This window comes from Osmerus mordax, chromosome 4, assembly GCF_038355195.1.
Source record: "Osmerus mordax isolate fOsmMor3 chromosome 4, fOsmMor3.pri, whole genome shotgun sequence".
Taxonomy (NCBI): Eukaryota; Metazoa; Chordata; class Actinopteri; order Osmeriformes; family Osmeridae; genus Osmerus; species Osmerus mordax.
Genome location: NC_090053.1, coordinates 12,582,110 through 12,597,771, shown reverse-complemented (window position 1 = coordinate 12,597,771; position 15,662 = coordinate 12,582,110). Strand labels below are relative to the sequence as shown.

The following is a 15,662-nucleotide window of genomic DNA, read 5'->3' as shown; positions in this document are numbered from 1 at the left end:
TAAACAAATTAAAGCAAACTTGGGGATAAAAAGTATTTGTGTAATTTTCCATCTGATTATTCTTCAAGATTTATATTAGGATACATTGTGAACTAGGGCTGTCCCCGACTAAGATTTTCTTTGGTCGACCAAAACTCAGCTAAAACGACTGAAAATCGACTAATCGAAATTTAAATCGCTACTCGTATCACAAGTACTGTTGTAACCGAATGCCGATATTTAGTATCTCTTACAATGTACTACAAATAAAAAATATTGTTTAACATGCAAATCATCAGAGCGCGCTTATCACTGCCTGAACATGCAGCATGCGAACTTACGTAGAAGCTGAGTGGGGAACGGTGCAACAGAGAAAGATGTAGTTGTCTTGCCGGAGAAGATAATGTCATTCGATTTGGATGTGATTCTTATAATAGGCATATTCATTTTTTAACCCAGCGCGTTAGCATGAGCGAAGTAAGGCTAGGCCAACTTACGTTTTTCAGGTGGTAGGCTACATCATATTCGACGTCGAACTATGAAAAATAAACCGTTGTTGGCAGAGTTTGCATTCAACGTTTTTCGAGTCACCAGTGGTGCCTTAATGCACGGGTTTACCTGGGCTTAAGCCCGGGGCCTCGACCAATCAGGGGCCACTTAATAATAATACAAAATAATAATGATGATAAACGTCCGTATTCGCGGTGTCATTACTCTGCTCTACAGTGGCATCTGGTGGTGTATGTGGAGGGAGGGGAGGCCCCCCCTCCCCCTTATCTAAACAAAATGTAACAAAATGTAACAAAAACTAGAGAGGGTACAATGTGTAGGGTGTGCTTGCTTGCGTCGGTTGCAGATGGGTCCATTTAATATGAAACAAGCTGAACCCCCTTTGAGACAAGCTATTCTAACAACGTTGTCCCATGCTACAACGTTGTTTTTCAGATGGAATCGCGATTCAAACGGTACCATCTGCTAACTGAAAATATGCCCTCAAACGCGACTTTTTGGTCTCAGTCTAGAGCCCTGCGTGGAGAAGCTGAATTATGCTACGAGCAAGCTAGCCTAGCTGCTGTTGCTAGCCAAACTTCACTGAGGGGATTGTTTGAATGCGCCAGAAATTAAAAACGTTTCTTTTGACATAAAGTTTAGGCTGTGGCAATGAATACAGGGACGCACCACACAAGCTTGAGTTTAAATACATAATTTATTGTGACATTACAAAAAAAAGTCCATAGCCCAGGGGCCTCAAGTGCTATTATGACGCCCCTGCCCGGTACTTTGTAAATGTACTTTAATGAAATGCTGCCATACCACAGATTTCTTTGCCATTTTGACTAATAACACCGACAAAGCAGGCTATGGCAGAGTTTGTAGTTCGGCAGCCAATTGTGCTCGTGCCGTGTGCAAAATACCAAAACAAAGCGCAGATTAACGAAAGGGAAAACAGTAACACCTTTTAAATTATATATTTTTAGAGTTGCTTTATTTGTCTTAACTAATGTAATCTACAATTTCTGTAGAACATTTCGTTAATTCAGCAATGATGACACAAGCGGGAATCAGATCTCACACTGCCATATGGCAGCTCGACTAAAAAAATCTTAGTCGACCAAGAGCATATCGACTAGTCGACTGAGTGGGGACAGCCCTATTGTGAACATTCTTATGAGGAAGTGATTTCACTAAGGAAACATGCAGTGTGTGTTATTTGAAAGTGCATAATGACTGCATGACAACATCAAAAGGTAGCATTGCCAAAGAACACCTTTTATTATGATGCACAACTAAATACACTTACAACATACATTTACCAGTCACACATCACCTAAACGCGGTCAGCAAAACACAAGTTACAAAAAATACAAATGTGTTTGTAAACTGAGAATGTTATTATGTTGCTAATTGGGGGAGTAGGCTATTCAATACATAATGGAAGGCCCCAGAAGAGCATGGCTACAGAAACCTTAAGGCAGAGGTTGTAGGAGAGGTACCTGGCGTGTACATTCTCTCGAGGTCAGAGTTGCTAGATGATACGTGGCTCATTTCTGCAATGCTGCAGTCATCTCAGGGACAGCCTAGAGTGGAGAGGTACAATGATTAACTTCACCACACATACTGACCAGATGTGGTTTGCAGGTATGATGTACAGTATATTTTGGCACTTTTGGCTCCCGCTTTGCCGTATCACCAACATGAGAACCAAATGAACTACTAATCGTCACCAGTTACTACCTGACGCTGTCCCAGCTATCGGTTTCCCGGTGAAGGAAGAAGAGAAAGCCTATCCATTTTAATCAGTTATTTGAGGAGTCATCGGGTGTAAGCTGATAACAGCCAGGTCACAACTCAGCTGGCCAGAGCCAATCCCTTTTGCAAAGTTTACCTGAGAGCCTGGCCACCATGCTCTACTGAGGAGCTAAACAAACACAACCACCACCAAGACACATGAAAATACAAGCTATTACCCTTACAGGGAAAAACACTTCTAACTCAACCCGCTGGCAGACTTTCCACAGCTGCCAGCCAGACACTAGAGGGCAGCCAAGCATGTAAATTAAAGGCAAAGAGAAACAGAAGATCGACATGAAAGGTTGGCTGGGTGCAAGTAAACTACAGATTACTTTCTCACGGCTGGGAGGAGGAATGCTTTGTGTGTACCTGAAGAGCAGGCTCCAGCCAAATCTTGTATCTGATTAATTCAGCAACTCAATTATTCACTTGCACATTTCCATTAAGTTTAAAAATGTCTCATGCAAAATGTATTGGGGAAATGGTGAACGTTATATTGTGACTGTCACTGGTACTGGCGAGGTTGTCGAGGTCTGTTCAGAAGTGTGCTGGGTTTGTTTCAGCCATGATGAAACCTTGCATCAGTGGACGAGTCTCACCTTGAAAAGGTCTGCCACCAAGCCGTAGTCAGCCACCTGGAAAATGGGTGCCTCTGGATCCTTGTTGATGGCAACAATAGTCTGCAAAGAAAGGAAAGCACCCTTTTCTTTTGATCAGCCTTTCGAAGGAACTTCAAACTTTTCTCAGAGGAAACTTAACCATACCTTACTATCCTTCATTCCTGCGAGATGTTGGATGGCTCCAGATATACCAACGGCGATGTACAATTCCTATTTACAGGAGACACGATGAAGTCACGTATTACTACTTGACACTGAGAAACTGCTGCAGCCCGTGTTCATATTTAATGAGTTAAGAGGATGAGACCCTGCTAGCCCTGAGCTAGGTACTGCCCCCTGGGCCACCTCAAATTAGTAACAGCTTGGCCTTGGTCCCCTGCCCCCCCCCCCCCCCTCCCCCCTGCGCATGTAACAACTTCAGGAGCTTTCAGCTTAATGCACTGCCGTATTAATATTTTAGTGCTATTTAATGTTGTTTCTGTTGTCTTGAAGGAGCAGAACATCAATTTGGGACAAGCAAGTCTACGAAGGTCTGAAAGCAAGACAGTGAGTGATCATTCTAATAGACAGCCACTAATGGCCATCCATGTATGTTCCCATCCTGCGGTAGAAGCGTCGGTCACACAGTACATGCACAAAGGGTGCTACAGTAGCATGGGTTCAAAGGCCTGACAAATCAGAACATCTGTTCCTTTTTCTGTGTTAAACACTCTTGGATAATTGTTCTAGGCCTGCTCTTATCATACTTCCAATAAGGTGAGAGAACACAAATAGTGGGCACTGCTATTATACCAAAAGTGGAACCAATGATGAGAGTTAATCGCCCAGCTTGCTCGGTATAGTGTTTTTATACTCACGTTGAGGTAAAACTATACTATCACATACTACACTAGCTCATTTGTAAATACCATCTCCATTGCTAGTGGAGGACTATGAACAACCAGGAGAAAAGCACAGGCAGGACGTAAATACAATGCAATTCAAATCTAATTTAATGCACTAAGCCCACATATGACAAGCTTGTCAAAACAATAGCAAAATCCAATTTAGGCAGAGAGGCCTGCTCTGGCCAGATATCCTCAGCACTGTGCTCTCTAATGGATCAGCTAAACCATTTAGGAACCCAAAATGTGCCATTAACTACATTTCATGGGGCCTAATGTGTGGATAATCACAGCTGGGATATCCCAGTTCAACTGGATAATGGAAAATCAACCTTTTTAAAGGCCAAAGGATCACGCTCGATAATGCTGGATTCCGGGAATGCTGTTAAGAACACAAGTAACTGTAGGAGACCATTAGCCTACTGACACAAAGTAAATCCTCAGAAATATCTTGCAATAGCCTACTGACACAAAGTAAATCCTCAGAAATATCTTGCAATAACCCTCTTATGAGAAAACGGCTTGTGTTTGGCACAATGAGACAATAACTTACAGGTGCAACAATCTTGCCAGTCTGTCCAACCTGCATATCATTAGGGACAAAACCAGCATCCACAGCAGCTCTGGAAGCACCCACTGTGGAAATAAAGCACAGCTTTAATATATTTAAGATAGAAAACAAACCACAAACTGTATGGCAACTTTCTAAGATGTTCACGGACTAACCAGCAGCATTCATTTGATCAGCAAGGTCATACAGCAGCTTGAAGTTGTCTCCGCTCTTTAGACCCCTTCCTGCACAGATAGAAACAAAACATTATAATTCAACAAGGATTTCCATCCATCATCCAACTCTGGTCAGCGCATTCTTACCTCCAGACACTACAACTTTAGCACTGGCCAGCTCTGGACGGTCACTCTTGGTCAAGCTCTGCTCAATCCACTCTGATAACCCAGCGGAAGAGGATGCTGACACTACATTTCACACACAAATGATGGAAGTGGTTAAGGGAATACAGTTCGGTCTTGTGTTACACGTCGGCATCAGGAGATGTTTGGAGTCGTCAGCTACCTTCTTCAGTGGAGGCACTGCCTCCTTCCGTTGCAGCTGGCTCAAAACTTGTTCCTCTGACGGTGAAGACCTTAACTTTCTCATTACACTTGATGGTGCAGAGAGCGTTGCCTGTGAACCAGGCAAACAGCAGCAGACCACACAAGATCATGACTACATCAATGAAAAAATAAATAATCCCAGCATTTGCCAAAAGGTTATTGCATGATTTCCCTTGAGGACATACAAATGATGTGTTGAGAATGATCTAATTTAACTTGAAATTTACAAATATCAAAGAGTAGGCTTAATCAAACAAAAACAAATACACAAAAGTTGGCATTGAGATAGTCACCAGCATATATCGTTCTGACAAAGGTGTCTGGGGTTTTGATCTCAATTATATCTGAAATTGGAGCGACGTCCAACTTGGCAGCCACTCTTGGCAGCAGGTTCTACAATAACAAAAATTTGGCTTAGAGATATCAGCAAAAAGAATGGCACTAGTGACTGTATGCATCAAGAATAAGAGTCTTACTTTCCCAAAGGCAGATGCCCCAGCACAGATATGGGTGAAGCTGAACTGCAGCTGTGTTGCCAGGATAAGTGGAGTTAACTCCTCTGTGAGAAGACACAAGGGTCACAGACAGATAACAACTTTGTTGTATGGAACACAAGACATGAGCTACATTTACATTTAGTCATTTAGCAGACGCTCTTATCCAGAGCGACTTACAGTAAGTACAGGGACATTCTCCCCGAGGCAAGTAGGGTGAAGTGCCTTGCCCAAGGACACGTCATTTTTCACGGCCGGGAATCGAGCCGGCAACCTTCTGATTAATAGCCCGACTCCCTAACCGCTCAGTCATCTGACCCCAGCTAAGCATACCTGGCAAAAAGCCCTTGTAAGCATCATGTTGAGCCACTAGAACCTTCTTTACCCCTTGGACTTTTGCGATGTCTTCCACAACCTGGGGACGATAATACAATTTTAAAATCGAGGATGTTTTAACAGTCCCCACAACAATGTTATGGATAACTCATGTGATCTAAATATACTGGAATGGGCTGTGACTGAATGAAAACAAACATGATTGCTAATCACAGGCTTCAGGTCTGCATTCCCAGATTTTAATAGTACTTCAGAAATACAGTATGCATTTTAAGGGTCTGAGAATACTAAACATTAATAAAACATTGTTCAATTTATCAATGAGTATTGCGAGTAGATTTTTTGGTTATCTATCTGGATTTCTGTGGGTAATAAAGTAACATTTCATAAAAGGAGGTGTAGACCTTTCACAGGGACAGTACCTTTGCACAGTTTGTTCCAGCGACTAAGCAGGACACCTCTCCTCCCAGTTTATTGGCTGCTGTGATGGCACTCAATGTGATGGGCGTCAGTTTGCCATTGTTGTGCTCTACCACTACCAAGGTGCTTTGAAACCTCTGGAGGAGACCTGTCTACAATAGAATCAACTTCTCAATATGTAGCCTATAAACAAGATAACATGCTCACTACTGAAAATCACAACTACGTAAGTGTTAGATCATAGCTATGTCAGAAACCACGAGCACCGTCTGAGGACATTGGAGTCGTGCCTGTGGGGGATGGGGGCCGTTCGAGTAACCCTTGACCCACTTTCAGTAGCAAGTTATATTAAATACATAAACTAACATAACCCAAAACGCAGGCATTTACCTAGGATTGAGAAATTGAAAAACAGCATCAATGCTACTCTATTCTGAACTGGGACTCCAATCTGGGTCTGGAGGTCATTCGTACAGCGTTTTAGACACACGCTAACACAGGAATGCAATGTGTTCAAAATTATATAATGTGCTTTTTCTAAACGTGTTAAACAACCACAATTTGTGATGTGACTTATCTTATTTCTAAATTAAACAGACAACGCGTTTCTTATGTATCGTTGAACAATCCAGTTTTTGTTAGTTTCGTAACTGTTTGCTTACACTGGTTGTGTAAGTCTCTAGCTGGCAAAACTAGCTCTGGCACTGTACTAGCCAGCTAGGTAGCCTTGTGCTAGAGGACAGACATGTTTGGCCACTCGTTTATGCTGCAATAAGAATCAGAACTGGGGGCTAACAATGTAATAGTGCAAACAGTGCAAACGATGGAATTCATGTACTATTATTTGCTTCTTGACAATTAAATATGATAATCTAGCTACGTTACAGAACATGTGCAAGCTAATATCTATAGAGGTAGCCTCGCTAGCTAGTTACACAAACCATACCAGCTCTAGGTCCTAGCGAATGTATTGAAGTAATCAAAAAGCGAAGTCTTACCAAATAATTAATGTTACTGTATAACTAATATTGTCAGGTAACCTGGAAATATCACCACTTACCAACTGTCTTAAATGTGTTTTGTTGATAGCTCTGTGCATCTTTGACCCTTATCTTTGATCCTGCCAGCTGGGATATGCTTTTCCGACAGCAGCAAGAGGTTATCGCGAGACAAAACTCAGTCTGGTTCCCAGTCACTTCCGTTAACACTCAAGTTCCCGTCGGGCGCCTACCTACAGCCTTTCATTGCGCCCTATCCTAACTAAAAGCAGCCTACATGTAATTGTAGATAGCATGTGAGGGGGAACCTGTTAACGCTTCTTCTTAGTCTATTTTAAAATCATGTTAAATGAAAGTAAGCAATTGTAGGAAAAACGTTTTTGGATTAAAAAAATCCTTAAATGATACCAGTTTATTTTAACACACATTAGGGCCTTTATATAATCATGAACAAGACATAGACTAGCCTGCATTCATCTAACACTAATTGAATTAAAAAAATAATAATAATAGCAACAACAACATTTTCTTAAAGCCAGGCAAAAATTATAGAACGCAAGCAAAATGCCAGTTTTTGCATTAGGCTGACTGTGTTAAAACAAAGCAGAAAATATGAATCCTTTGAACTACAACGTCGTCTTGTTGCAGCAATGCAGACTATGTACAAACGGGCTAACAATAACAATCAGTTAATTTAAGTACAATTAAGATTAGGATAGTTCTAGTACGAACAGTTGTGTATTTCAATAATATTTTATATTTTGATTATTTAGAATAGCCTAATAATTCCACGTATTAATTCTAAATCTAATTAGAAGTAGAACGGGCAGCCATCGACCTAAATCAAAAGTTTTATAGATACAAAATCCAGAAATTCCAGCCTATTCTTAATTCTATGCCTACAGGCCAAATTACCATTGGTATTTTGGAAGGTGTATGCGATTTGAAGCCTATCGCAGTTTTCTTTCAGGGACAGACATATACAATCATAAGGACTTGTCAGTAAATATAGGCTAAAATAAATGTAACATGTAAAATTAGAAGAAGAAAAAAACAATTGATTATGCAGATTAACGATTTTGTTCTCTTTTTAGTCCCACGAAATATCTTTCTAAAAAAATGGTTAGTCTTCTTAACATTTTAAACTACCGCAACCGATAGGCCGGTATTATATGATTATGTTAGATAATTCCAAATGATCAAATTTGGAATTATCTACGTATTGTCTATTGTCTCTAATTGGCTACGTATTAGTGTTTACTTCTAATGAACCTTTCATTTAGAGATTCACTTTTGTTTGGACATCATCCAGTAGAGGGCTCTCGCATAGAACTTCTAGATTGCAATACAGGCCATGTTCCTTTCAAATAGATATTCGGTGAAAAAAGAACCAATTCTCAACAACCACATTGGGTCTTAAAATCGCATCTAATAGCAGTCGAATAACATTGTTAATAGTTAATAGTTAATACTTTACAAAGGGGCCTATAAAATATGATCTTATTCTAATTTCAGTACCTAATATAAACAATCGACAAGGATAAATAAAGTGTTGAGCTTATTCATAAAAATAATTCTAACTGCAGCCAATGTTTTGGTTCCCTTCAAAAAAAGCATAGTAGCTTACTTGTCCATGTTTCTTAATTTAGCATGATGCTTATCCCCTCCCCAAACGCTCAGAGGTCTGTAGGTTTGCATATTCTACGTCACTCTGCGCGTGGGGCATTGCTCTTCCCACCTCTCACTCTCTAGAAGCAAGTTATCACTCTACCAGGGACGGGACAGTCTCCCACTCGCCCACTCAATTCCTCCATCTGTCGGCCTGTAGCCTACCATACCTCCTGTATGGTGGATATTATCTTAAATTCTTCTTTCTTGGATGATATGGGGGATCATTCCAAAAGTAAGTACGCGCACGTTCCTCTGTTAGGCCTATATATCTTGTTCATGCTTGGGAAAAATATATTTCTCGGTGTTCATATTGGGTTATGTGGACCAATAATGTAAACAGACAGTATAGTAGCCTACATACATTCTTTGGATAAATATTTGTGTATTCGATGTCACATATTTGGTCTTCATCAGACCAAGAGTCTGTGAAATTGTAAAAAAGTTTTTTAGTTCTGCAGAAATCCATTTGTATCCCGGCCTTAGCCAACTAAAATGACAGGCATAATATGATATGGATACAGGAGGGAAACACACGCGGGATTTGTTGAAGGTGTCTGGGGATTAGAGGATATATGCTACAAAGTAGTAGTAATGTGTGCATTCCACAGAGAAGTCTGGAATCGCAATGTGTGTGGGCTGTGGAGGTCAGATACACGACCAATACATTCTGAGAGTCTCCCCGGACCTCGAGTGGCACGCTGCGTGTCTGAAGTGCTCGGAATGCAGTCAGTACCTGGATGAGACGTGCACTTGCTTCGTCCGAGATGGCAAGACATACTGCAAAAGAGATTATGTAAGGTATGGAGTAGAAATTTCCTCACCAACGTGATTTCAGATCTTTGGAATTTCAAAAGGTCCCTTCTATTCCGGAGTATAAAAATAACAGTGTAAACAAATAAACTCACCATTTAAAATTTATTTTTGGGATAGGCCTATTCTAAAAGCCTTTCAATGTTATGAGAAATAAGTGTTTGCAATTATTGTCTTCACAAACCATGTTGTGTGTTCGAGCTATTATTAAATTCAATGTTGCAAAATTAATTCCAAAACAGCTTGGAACATTTTTGCCAAACAAAGATAGGCCTATTTGGTCTTCCATGCTTGAAAAAAATATTACTGGCGTAAATCCTATATTGAGACCAATGTTCCTATGTCCTTTTCAGATTATTTGGGATTAAATGTGCAAAATGTAACATTGGCTTCTGCAGCAGCGATCTGGTGATGAGAGCTCGAGCCAACGTGTACCACATGGAGTGTTTTAGGTGCTCGGTGTGCAGCAGACATCTCCTACCGGGGGATGAATTCTCTTTGCGGGACGAGGAGCTGTTGTGTCGGGCAGATCACGGTTTACTGATGGAGCGGGCCACGGCAGGAAGCCCTCTTAGCCCTGGAAATATTCACACCAGGTCCCTTCATTTATCAGGTAGGTGTAGGCTAAAATATCAGCTAAATACATAATTGATAGACTATAGGCTACAATTTAATAGTAGACTACACAATATATTATTTTATGGGGTTAAATAATATAACATTTTGATTATATAAAATTATAGTCAATAGTGGTAGCCTATAATTTTCCTGGCAACCTGTGACTCTCAAAAGAAACATCGTGAGTTTAAAAGAATAGGCCTATTTAATATTATTCATTATTTATTGTGAAAGATTGTTGCCACGTGCGTTTTCATGTTTTCAATTCAGTTGAGTTGTACCCTTTAGAACCTGTAGCATATGCATCGAAATTCGCAACTGACAGAGATTTTTTTGCCTATAATGTTCATTCATAGCAAAGTTCATCTTGCACTTGAATTACACTTAAAATACACGGTAGCCTATATTAGGCACTTGGGAACTGTAGAGATCCAATATAGTGTCCCACCCCGGGTTTAATTGTAAACTATCAAATCACTTATCAGAGGACGTTCGAAATCACAAGAAATAACCAAGGCCTTATTATTTTCCCTTTCTGCCAACTTGTCTTCAGAACCAGTGTCAGTTCGACAGCCAACTCATCGAAACCACGTTCATAAACAGTCTGAGAAAACCACTCGCGTACGAACAGTTTTGAACGAGAAGCAGCTCCATACCCTTCGGACATGTTACAATGCTAACCCCAGACCAGACGCACTAATGAAAGAACAATTGGTGGAGATGACCGGTCTAAGCCCGAGGGTTATTCGAGTTTGGTTCCAAAACAAACGTTGCAAAGATAAGAAGAGATCTATACTAATGAAACAACTTCAACAACAACAACACATTGACAAGACAGTAAGTTATCGTAGACACTTTTTTTAATCACCATTTAGTAAAACAGGATAATGTCGTTTGCGTGTCTGGTCTAGGCCTATCTCTTTTCACGAGGGCCTACCCAACGCAGCCATAATCAGAGATATGTGTAATGCTTTGTGTGATGTGTTGCTTTCTTTTAGAATCTTCAAGGGCTTACGGGTACGCCTTTGGTGGCAGGAAGTCCAATTCGACACGAAAACACCGTGCAAGGGAACCCAGTTGAGGTGCAGACTTACCAGCCGCCGTGGAAGGCATTGAGCGAGTTTGCTCTGCAGAGTGACCTGGACCAGCCCCCTTTTCAGCAGCTAGTAAGGAAAACTAAAGCGCATTACATGTCTTTCATGGTTTATTTGCATCATTTTACAGGCTACATAGTCGACTGGAATAAAGTTAATATGCTAAACACTGATAATAAAAACTTACTACTTAGTTGTGTGCCCAAAAAGCTGTTTTGTGCAACAGGCAACTCATAAGGCAATTTATCACTTTACAGGTGTCTTTTTCTGAGTCGGGATCTATGGGTAATTCCTCGGGCAGTGACGTGACCTCCTTGTCGTCGCAGTTGCCAGACACCCCGAACAGCATGGTACCGAGTCCGGTTGACACGTGAGACCAGTACAACATTGAGCTTCAGACCCAGCATGTTACCGCGTGCCCTGCATGAGAACTGCCAAATTCACACAGCCTTGGATGAAAATGGATTTCGTTCTAGCGATCAACAACTGTGGATTAGAGGATGCATCTTTTTATGGAAAAACGTGAAGCTTTGGGATAACAGCTATTACAGTGAAGGCCGGACTGGACACAGACATAGTGAGGACACTCCCTCTTATTGAGCCGACTTAAATATTGAACAAATTTGAACATGAATCCTCATATTGGCCATTGTTTATCATCTTCTGTGTTATTCGCGGAGTCCCGTGTCTGTAGATTTGCATGAGCAGAGGTGACTTTATATAATGTACACTACATTTACCACTAGGATGATGGGAAAGTAAATGTTTGAGTCATTCAAGAGTAAATTATTGTTATTTATTGTTAGGATGGAAAGATAATAAATAGAAAAGCATTATGGTTTATGTCTATTGCACTTTGCATGTAAATCTAACTGGTGCAGTAATTCCTTAACATATTCACAAAAATCTTAATGGCCAATATAAATCATTTTTAGTATGACAATATGACTCTCACTAAAGCAGGCTAAACAGCCAACCTCTACAGAACAATTTTAGAATTTCAGCCTAGGCTCCATTCAAATAACTTCAGCCTGCTTAAAAAGTCGATCTTAATCATTCTAAATAATTTGTGATATAGACTTTGGTGTAGCCTGGCCTCAGTTAATTCGGGTCTTAAATGTTGCTGTTTGCTATTAGTATAAAAGCAATACCAGAAACTTAAATATTGGCCATTTGGACAAATTTGCGATGTGCTAGTCTCGTTTCACCGGTCTCAGGTCTAGACAGAGGACAAGGCTAGGCGACTCCTTATCTCTGCCTGGCATCACCTGCAAACGATACATTGAATGGAACCACAACAAACCCACCTCTCTATAGGCTCGGGCTAAAGGGAACTCCCAGCGAACGCCTTCTGCAGGTCCTTAGTTTATTTTCATTCCATTCCGAATAGTGGATAGGAATAGCCGCTGGACATACAGCTCATAGGTCAAGCTTGGACCGGAAAAAAATTAAATAAAATTGTTACCAAGGATGGACGTTTTACAGGAAACGTAGCCGCTATCATCTCTTAACTGCAGGATTAATTGATAATGAGATGGGGTGATTGCGGATCTGGCAACGTATTTCCAAAATAGACTGCGCATTAGCCAAAATGTGTGCGGATTTTTGACTAGGCTACTCAGACCTTGTAGCTCAAATTTTTTTTTCTTTTTCTTAATGCCATAAAGATGGTCAAAGAGAAAGGTTGCAAGCATGTTTAATAAACAGTGCAACATTCTAAATTCGATGGCCAACAAGTTTACACTTAATTTATACTTTTCAACGAACGAACTTCATAACATTTCGGGAATATTTAGGAACGGAAAAAGCAATCTGCAAATTGATTTATGTGGTTAAACCTTATGCCAATAGCTTTATTACAAAGTGTGATCTAAAGACACCTTATTCCAGTAGGCTAAGTCATTAAGCCATTATGCATTCATCAGCCTGTGCAGTGATGAAAAAGAGCGAAAGACAAGTGATGAAAACAAAACTGACAAGTGACTGAAGTGTAGGCTAATAGATCTCACTTACCGTGAACTGCAGTCAAAAATTGGGTGAATCCCGAAAGGAATTGCCTAAAGCTTGTTGATCAGAGGTGTGACTTCATGTACGGGGTTCAGTATCACGTTGGCCTACTGTTAGCGCAACCTAAATCTTTTGGGTTAGCCCAAGTAGCATACTTCCAAGTCTTGATACACGTCCCACAAATAGGCTACTGAAGTGTTATTCACAAAACAGTGATAAACGATAAATGGATAATTAGTTTGAGAGCAATTTCTTCACACACATTTAAATGACAAGCGATTTATCCATAATAATTTATTAAACGTGATAGAAAGAAATGTTAATTATTAAATAAATTATTTTTAGGAAGTGCTTCACAACATGGAGAAAACAAGTATCACAGGGAATTGTAAAACAGAAGCAATTCTATTTAAAGTAAAACTTAAAGTGGAGTAAACAACCAGGCTATGTAACTTACATACTGTAGTACAAAACAGGTCCAAGCCTGGTAAATATAGGGAAAAAATTCTGGTCGGGTCAATCCCATCTTAACTGAATGTCAATAAACAAATGAACAAGGACCGTTATACATTACTGATGAACACGTTAGGTAATAATCATAATATTCAGTGTTTCTAAATTGACTGCTCTGAAACTTCACTTGTCTAACAGTACTGTGTAACATAAAGGTATATATATATATATATGATTTCTGTAGTGTGGGCACTTAAACAAAATCTTTGCCTGACTTAATGGCACTATGAAAAGGAGAAATACACACATAACTCAAACATTGTTGTGCAAACTTTGTGCAAATCTTCTATTGATATCATTGTGTGACTTACACAAAATTCACACTTGTATCTCATCTTCGAATTTGGCCCATGGGTGCTGGTATTTCAAGAGTCTTGGCAACGCTTAGAGACTGCATTCTTTATTTATGCTGACTTCAAATCAAAATCTAAACGTAAAAGCAAGTGGGTTAGAACGGGAAGTGTCTTGTCTGTTTTGTAGGGTTTTTCACTGAGCTTGTCTGCGTTGGTGAGGAGTGTGCCTCTGGATTAGTCCTCCTGCTTCTTCAGGAAGAACTGCAGTGCTGAGTCCCACTGGTCTCTGGGAAAGCGGTTGGACAGCTCGCAGTAATCCAGCGGTTGAGAAACTTTCTCTGTACCAGACACAGACATGAGAGGCACAAGTCAGCCACCAATGAGAAGAGCAGCCCAGACAAGGTCGATCAAAAATGTGTGGTTTAACAAATGATAACAGTGTGGTATGTCATTCTTCCAAAGAAATGTTGTCTATAAAAGTATCTATGTGTTGGGAATGATTGCAAAATCAAATGTGCACATGAAAATGAGAAAGGTGATGGAAACGTACCTCCTTGAACAGCTTTATTGTCTGCTTGGTTCTCAATTGAGGCACAGTCCTGGAGAAAATACAAAAACAGAAAGGTGTCAGTGCAGTCTACAGCATTACAAGACAAGCAAGCAGGGAGAAAGACCAGTCACCATATGGAGGGAGTGTTTCATATCACCCACTATATGGCCATCTAAGTTAGGCTAACTGCCACCAATTACATCCAATGGCCAAAATGTATTTTCTTGTTTTGCAAAAGCGCTGGCAAAGCCAACTCTTAAGTCTTGACCTCTGACAAATAATATCGGGGGTAAAGAAACCATGCATCTTCCATTGTTTGACTGAAATGACGGCTTGTCCCCTGGTGGACTGAGGGCTAATCTTGACTAAATAGTTCTGGTGGCAGCACAGGCAGAAGGGATGTTGTCGGGGGAAGATGAAGGAGACGGCCTGTTTACTGGAAGCTGAACTACTGGCAGGTAAATCCACTGAGGAAGCCATTTGTCTCTGTTTGACTGCCAAGCGTCCTCAGTGGAAATAAACGAGAAAAAAAGAAAAAGTGACTAGTGTAGAAGGAATCCCTGCATTTCCACATATACGTTTGTGTGTGCGCAGTAACTGTACGCTTGCTTTAAGTGTGTGGGCTTGTGTGTGTGTGTGTGGGGGCACTTTCCAAGGATTACCTGTATGAAGGTGGCCAGCAGCACACAACTCATCTCCTGCTGCAGGATGACCTTGTTCTGGGAGTTGTTGTAGCAGGCCGAGATGAGGGAAGGGAAGAGAACTTTGATGAGGCGCGGGTGGCTGAAGTACTGAAAGGGCAGCTGACACAGTTTCTGCAGCACGCTGGGCTGACGGCCAGACTGCACTATCACCTGGAACACACACAAAGCCCCGCAAGTCAGTCACTCAGCCAGCCAGTCAGTCGCATTGGCAGTTGTAAATCACAGCCCCTTGCCCCTCCTCCACGTAAATCTGACACTAAAACAAC

At 40.8% G+C, this 15,662-nt stretch overlaps 3 protein-coding genes across 6 annotated transcripts in view; 1 reads left to right on the top strand and 2 right to left on the bottom strand.

Moving 5' to 3' along the window:
- Positions 1 to 1,728: 1,728 nt before the first annotated feature.
- Positions 1,729 to 7,293, bottom strand: etfa (electron transfer flavoprotein subunit alpha). Its single transcript, XM_067234345.1, has 12 exons — positions 7,199 to 7,293; positions 6,141 to 6,290; positions 5,716 to 5,797; positions 5,365 to 5,447; positions 5,182 to 5,281; positions 4,848 to 4,958; positions 4,649 to 4,750; positions 4,502 to 4,570; positions 4,329 to 4,411; positions 3,036 to 3,101; positions 2,871 to 2,951; positions 1,729 to 2,057 (listed from the first exon to the last, which is right to left on the bottom strand). Exons 1-12 carry the CDS (start codon positions 7,235 to 7,237, stop codon positions 2,022 to 2,024), a joined length of 1,002 nt encoding a protein of 333 aa, XP_067090446.1. The 5' UTR covers positions 7,238 to 7,293; the 3' UTR covers positions 1,729 to 2,021.
- A 1,616-nt stretch (positions 7,294 to 8,909) lies between these two features.
- Positions 8,910 to 12,228, top strand: isl2a (ISL LIM homeobox 2a). Of its 3 annotated transcripts, none has more exons than XM_067235162.1 (6): positions 8,910 to 9,039; positions 9,416 to 9,605; positions 10,019 to 10,230; positions 10,789 to 11,072; positions 11,234 to 11,401; positions 11,587 to 12,228. In XM_067235162.1, the coding sequence occupies exons 1-6, from the start codon at positions 8,982 to 8,984 to the stop codon at positions 11,701 to 11,703; spliced, it is 1,029 nt and encodes a 342-aa protein (XP_067091263.1). In that variant the 5' UTR covers positions 8,910 to 8,981; the 3' UTR covers positions 11,704 to 12,228. The 3 variants fall into 3 exon arrangements, with proteins under 3 accessions (XP_067091263.1, XP_067091262.1, XP_067091261.1); XM_067235161.1 differs by having other exon boundaries at positions 10,016 to 10,230; XM_067235160.1 differs by having other exon boundaries at positions 9,971 to 10,230.
- A 1,387-nt stretch (positions 12,229 to 13,615) lies between these two features.
- scaper (S-phase cyclin A-associated protein in the ER) overlaps positions 13,616 to 15,662 on the bottom strand; it is a 56,099-nt gene continuing 54,052 nt past the window's right edge. For both annotated transcript variants that reach the window (XM_067235266.1, XM_067235267.1), the window contains 3 exons: positions 15,355 to 15,546; positions 14,693 to 14,741; positions 13,616 to 14,480 (listed from right to left, as the gene is read on the bottom strand). In XM_067235266.1, the coding sequence (XP_067091367.1) occupies positions 14,377 to 14,480; positions 14,693 to 14,741; positions 15,355 to 15,546 (345 nt within the window). In that variant the 3' untranslated portion in view covers positions 13,616 to 14,376. The remainder of the gene's footprint in view (positions 14,481 to 14,692; positions 14,742 to 15,354; positions 15,547 to 15,662) is intronic.

Excerpts from the sequence above, each read along its gene's own strand:
- etfa (XM_067234345.1), bottom strand. The coding sequence starts at position 7,237 with ATGCACAGAGCTATCAACAAAACACATTTAAGACAGTTG. Across the intron at positions 4,751-4,847 it reads CAGTGCCTCCACTGAAGAAG|TGTCAGCATCCTCTTCCGCT; the intron begins GTAGCTGACGAC and ends TGTGAAATGTAG. Across the intron at positions 3,102-4,328 it reads CTGGCAAGATTGTTGCACCT|GAATTGTACATCGCCGTTGG; the intron begins GTAAGTTATTGT and ends TCCTGTAAATAG.
- isl2a (XM_067235160.1), top strand. The coding sequence starts at position 8,982 with ATGGTGGATATTATCTTAAATTCTTCTTTCTTGGATGATATGGGGGAT. Across the intron at positions 9,606-9,970 it reads TGCAAAAGAGATTATGTAAG|ATTATTTGGGATTAAATGTG; the intron begins GTATGGAGTAGA and ends TGTCCTTTTCAG. Across the intron at positions 11,073-11,233 it reads AACAACACATTGACAAGACA|AATCTTCAAGGGCTTACGGG; the intron begins GTAAGTTATCGT and ends GCTTTCTTTTAG.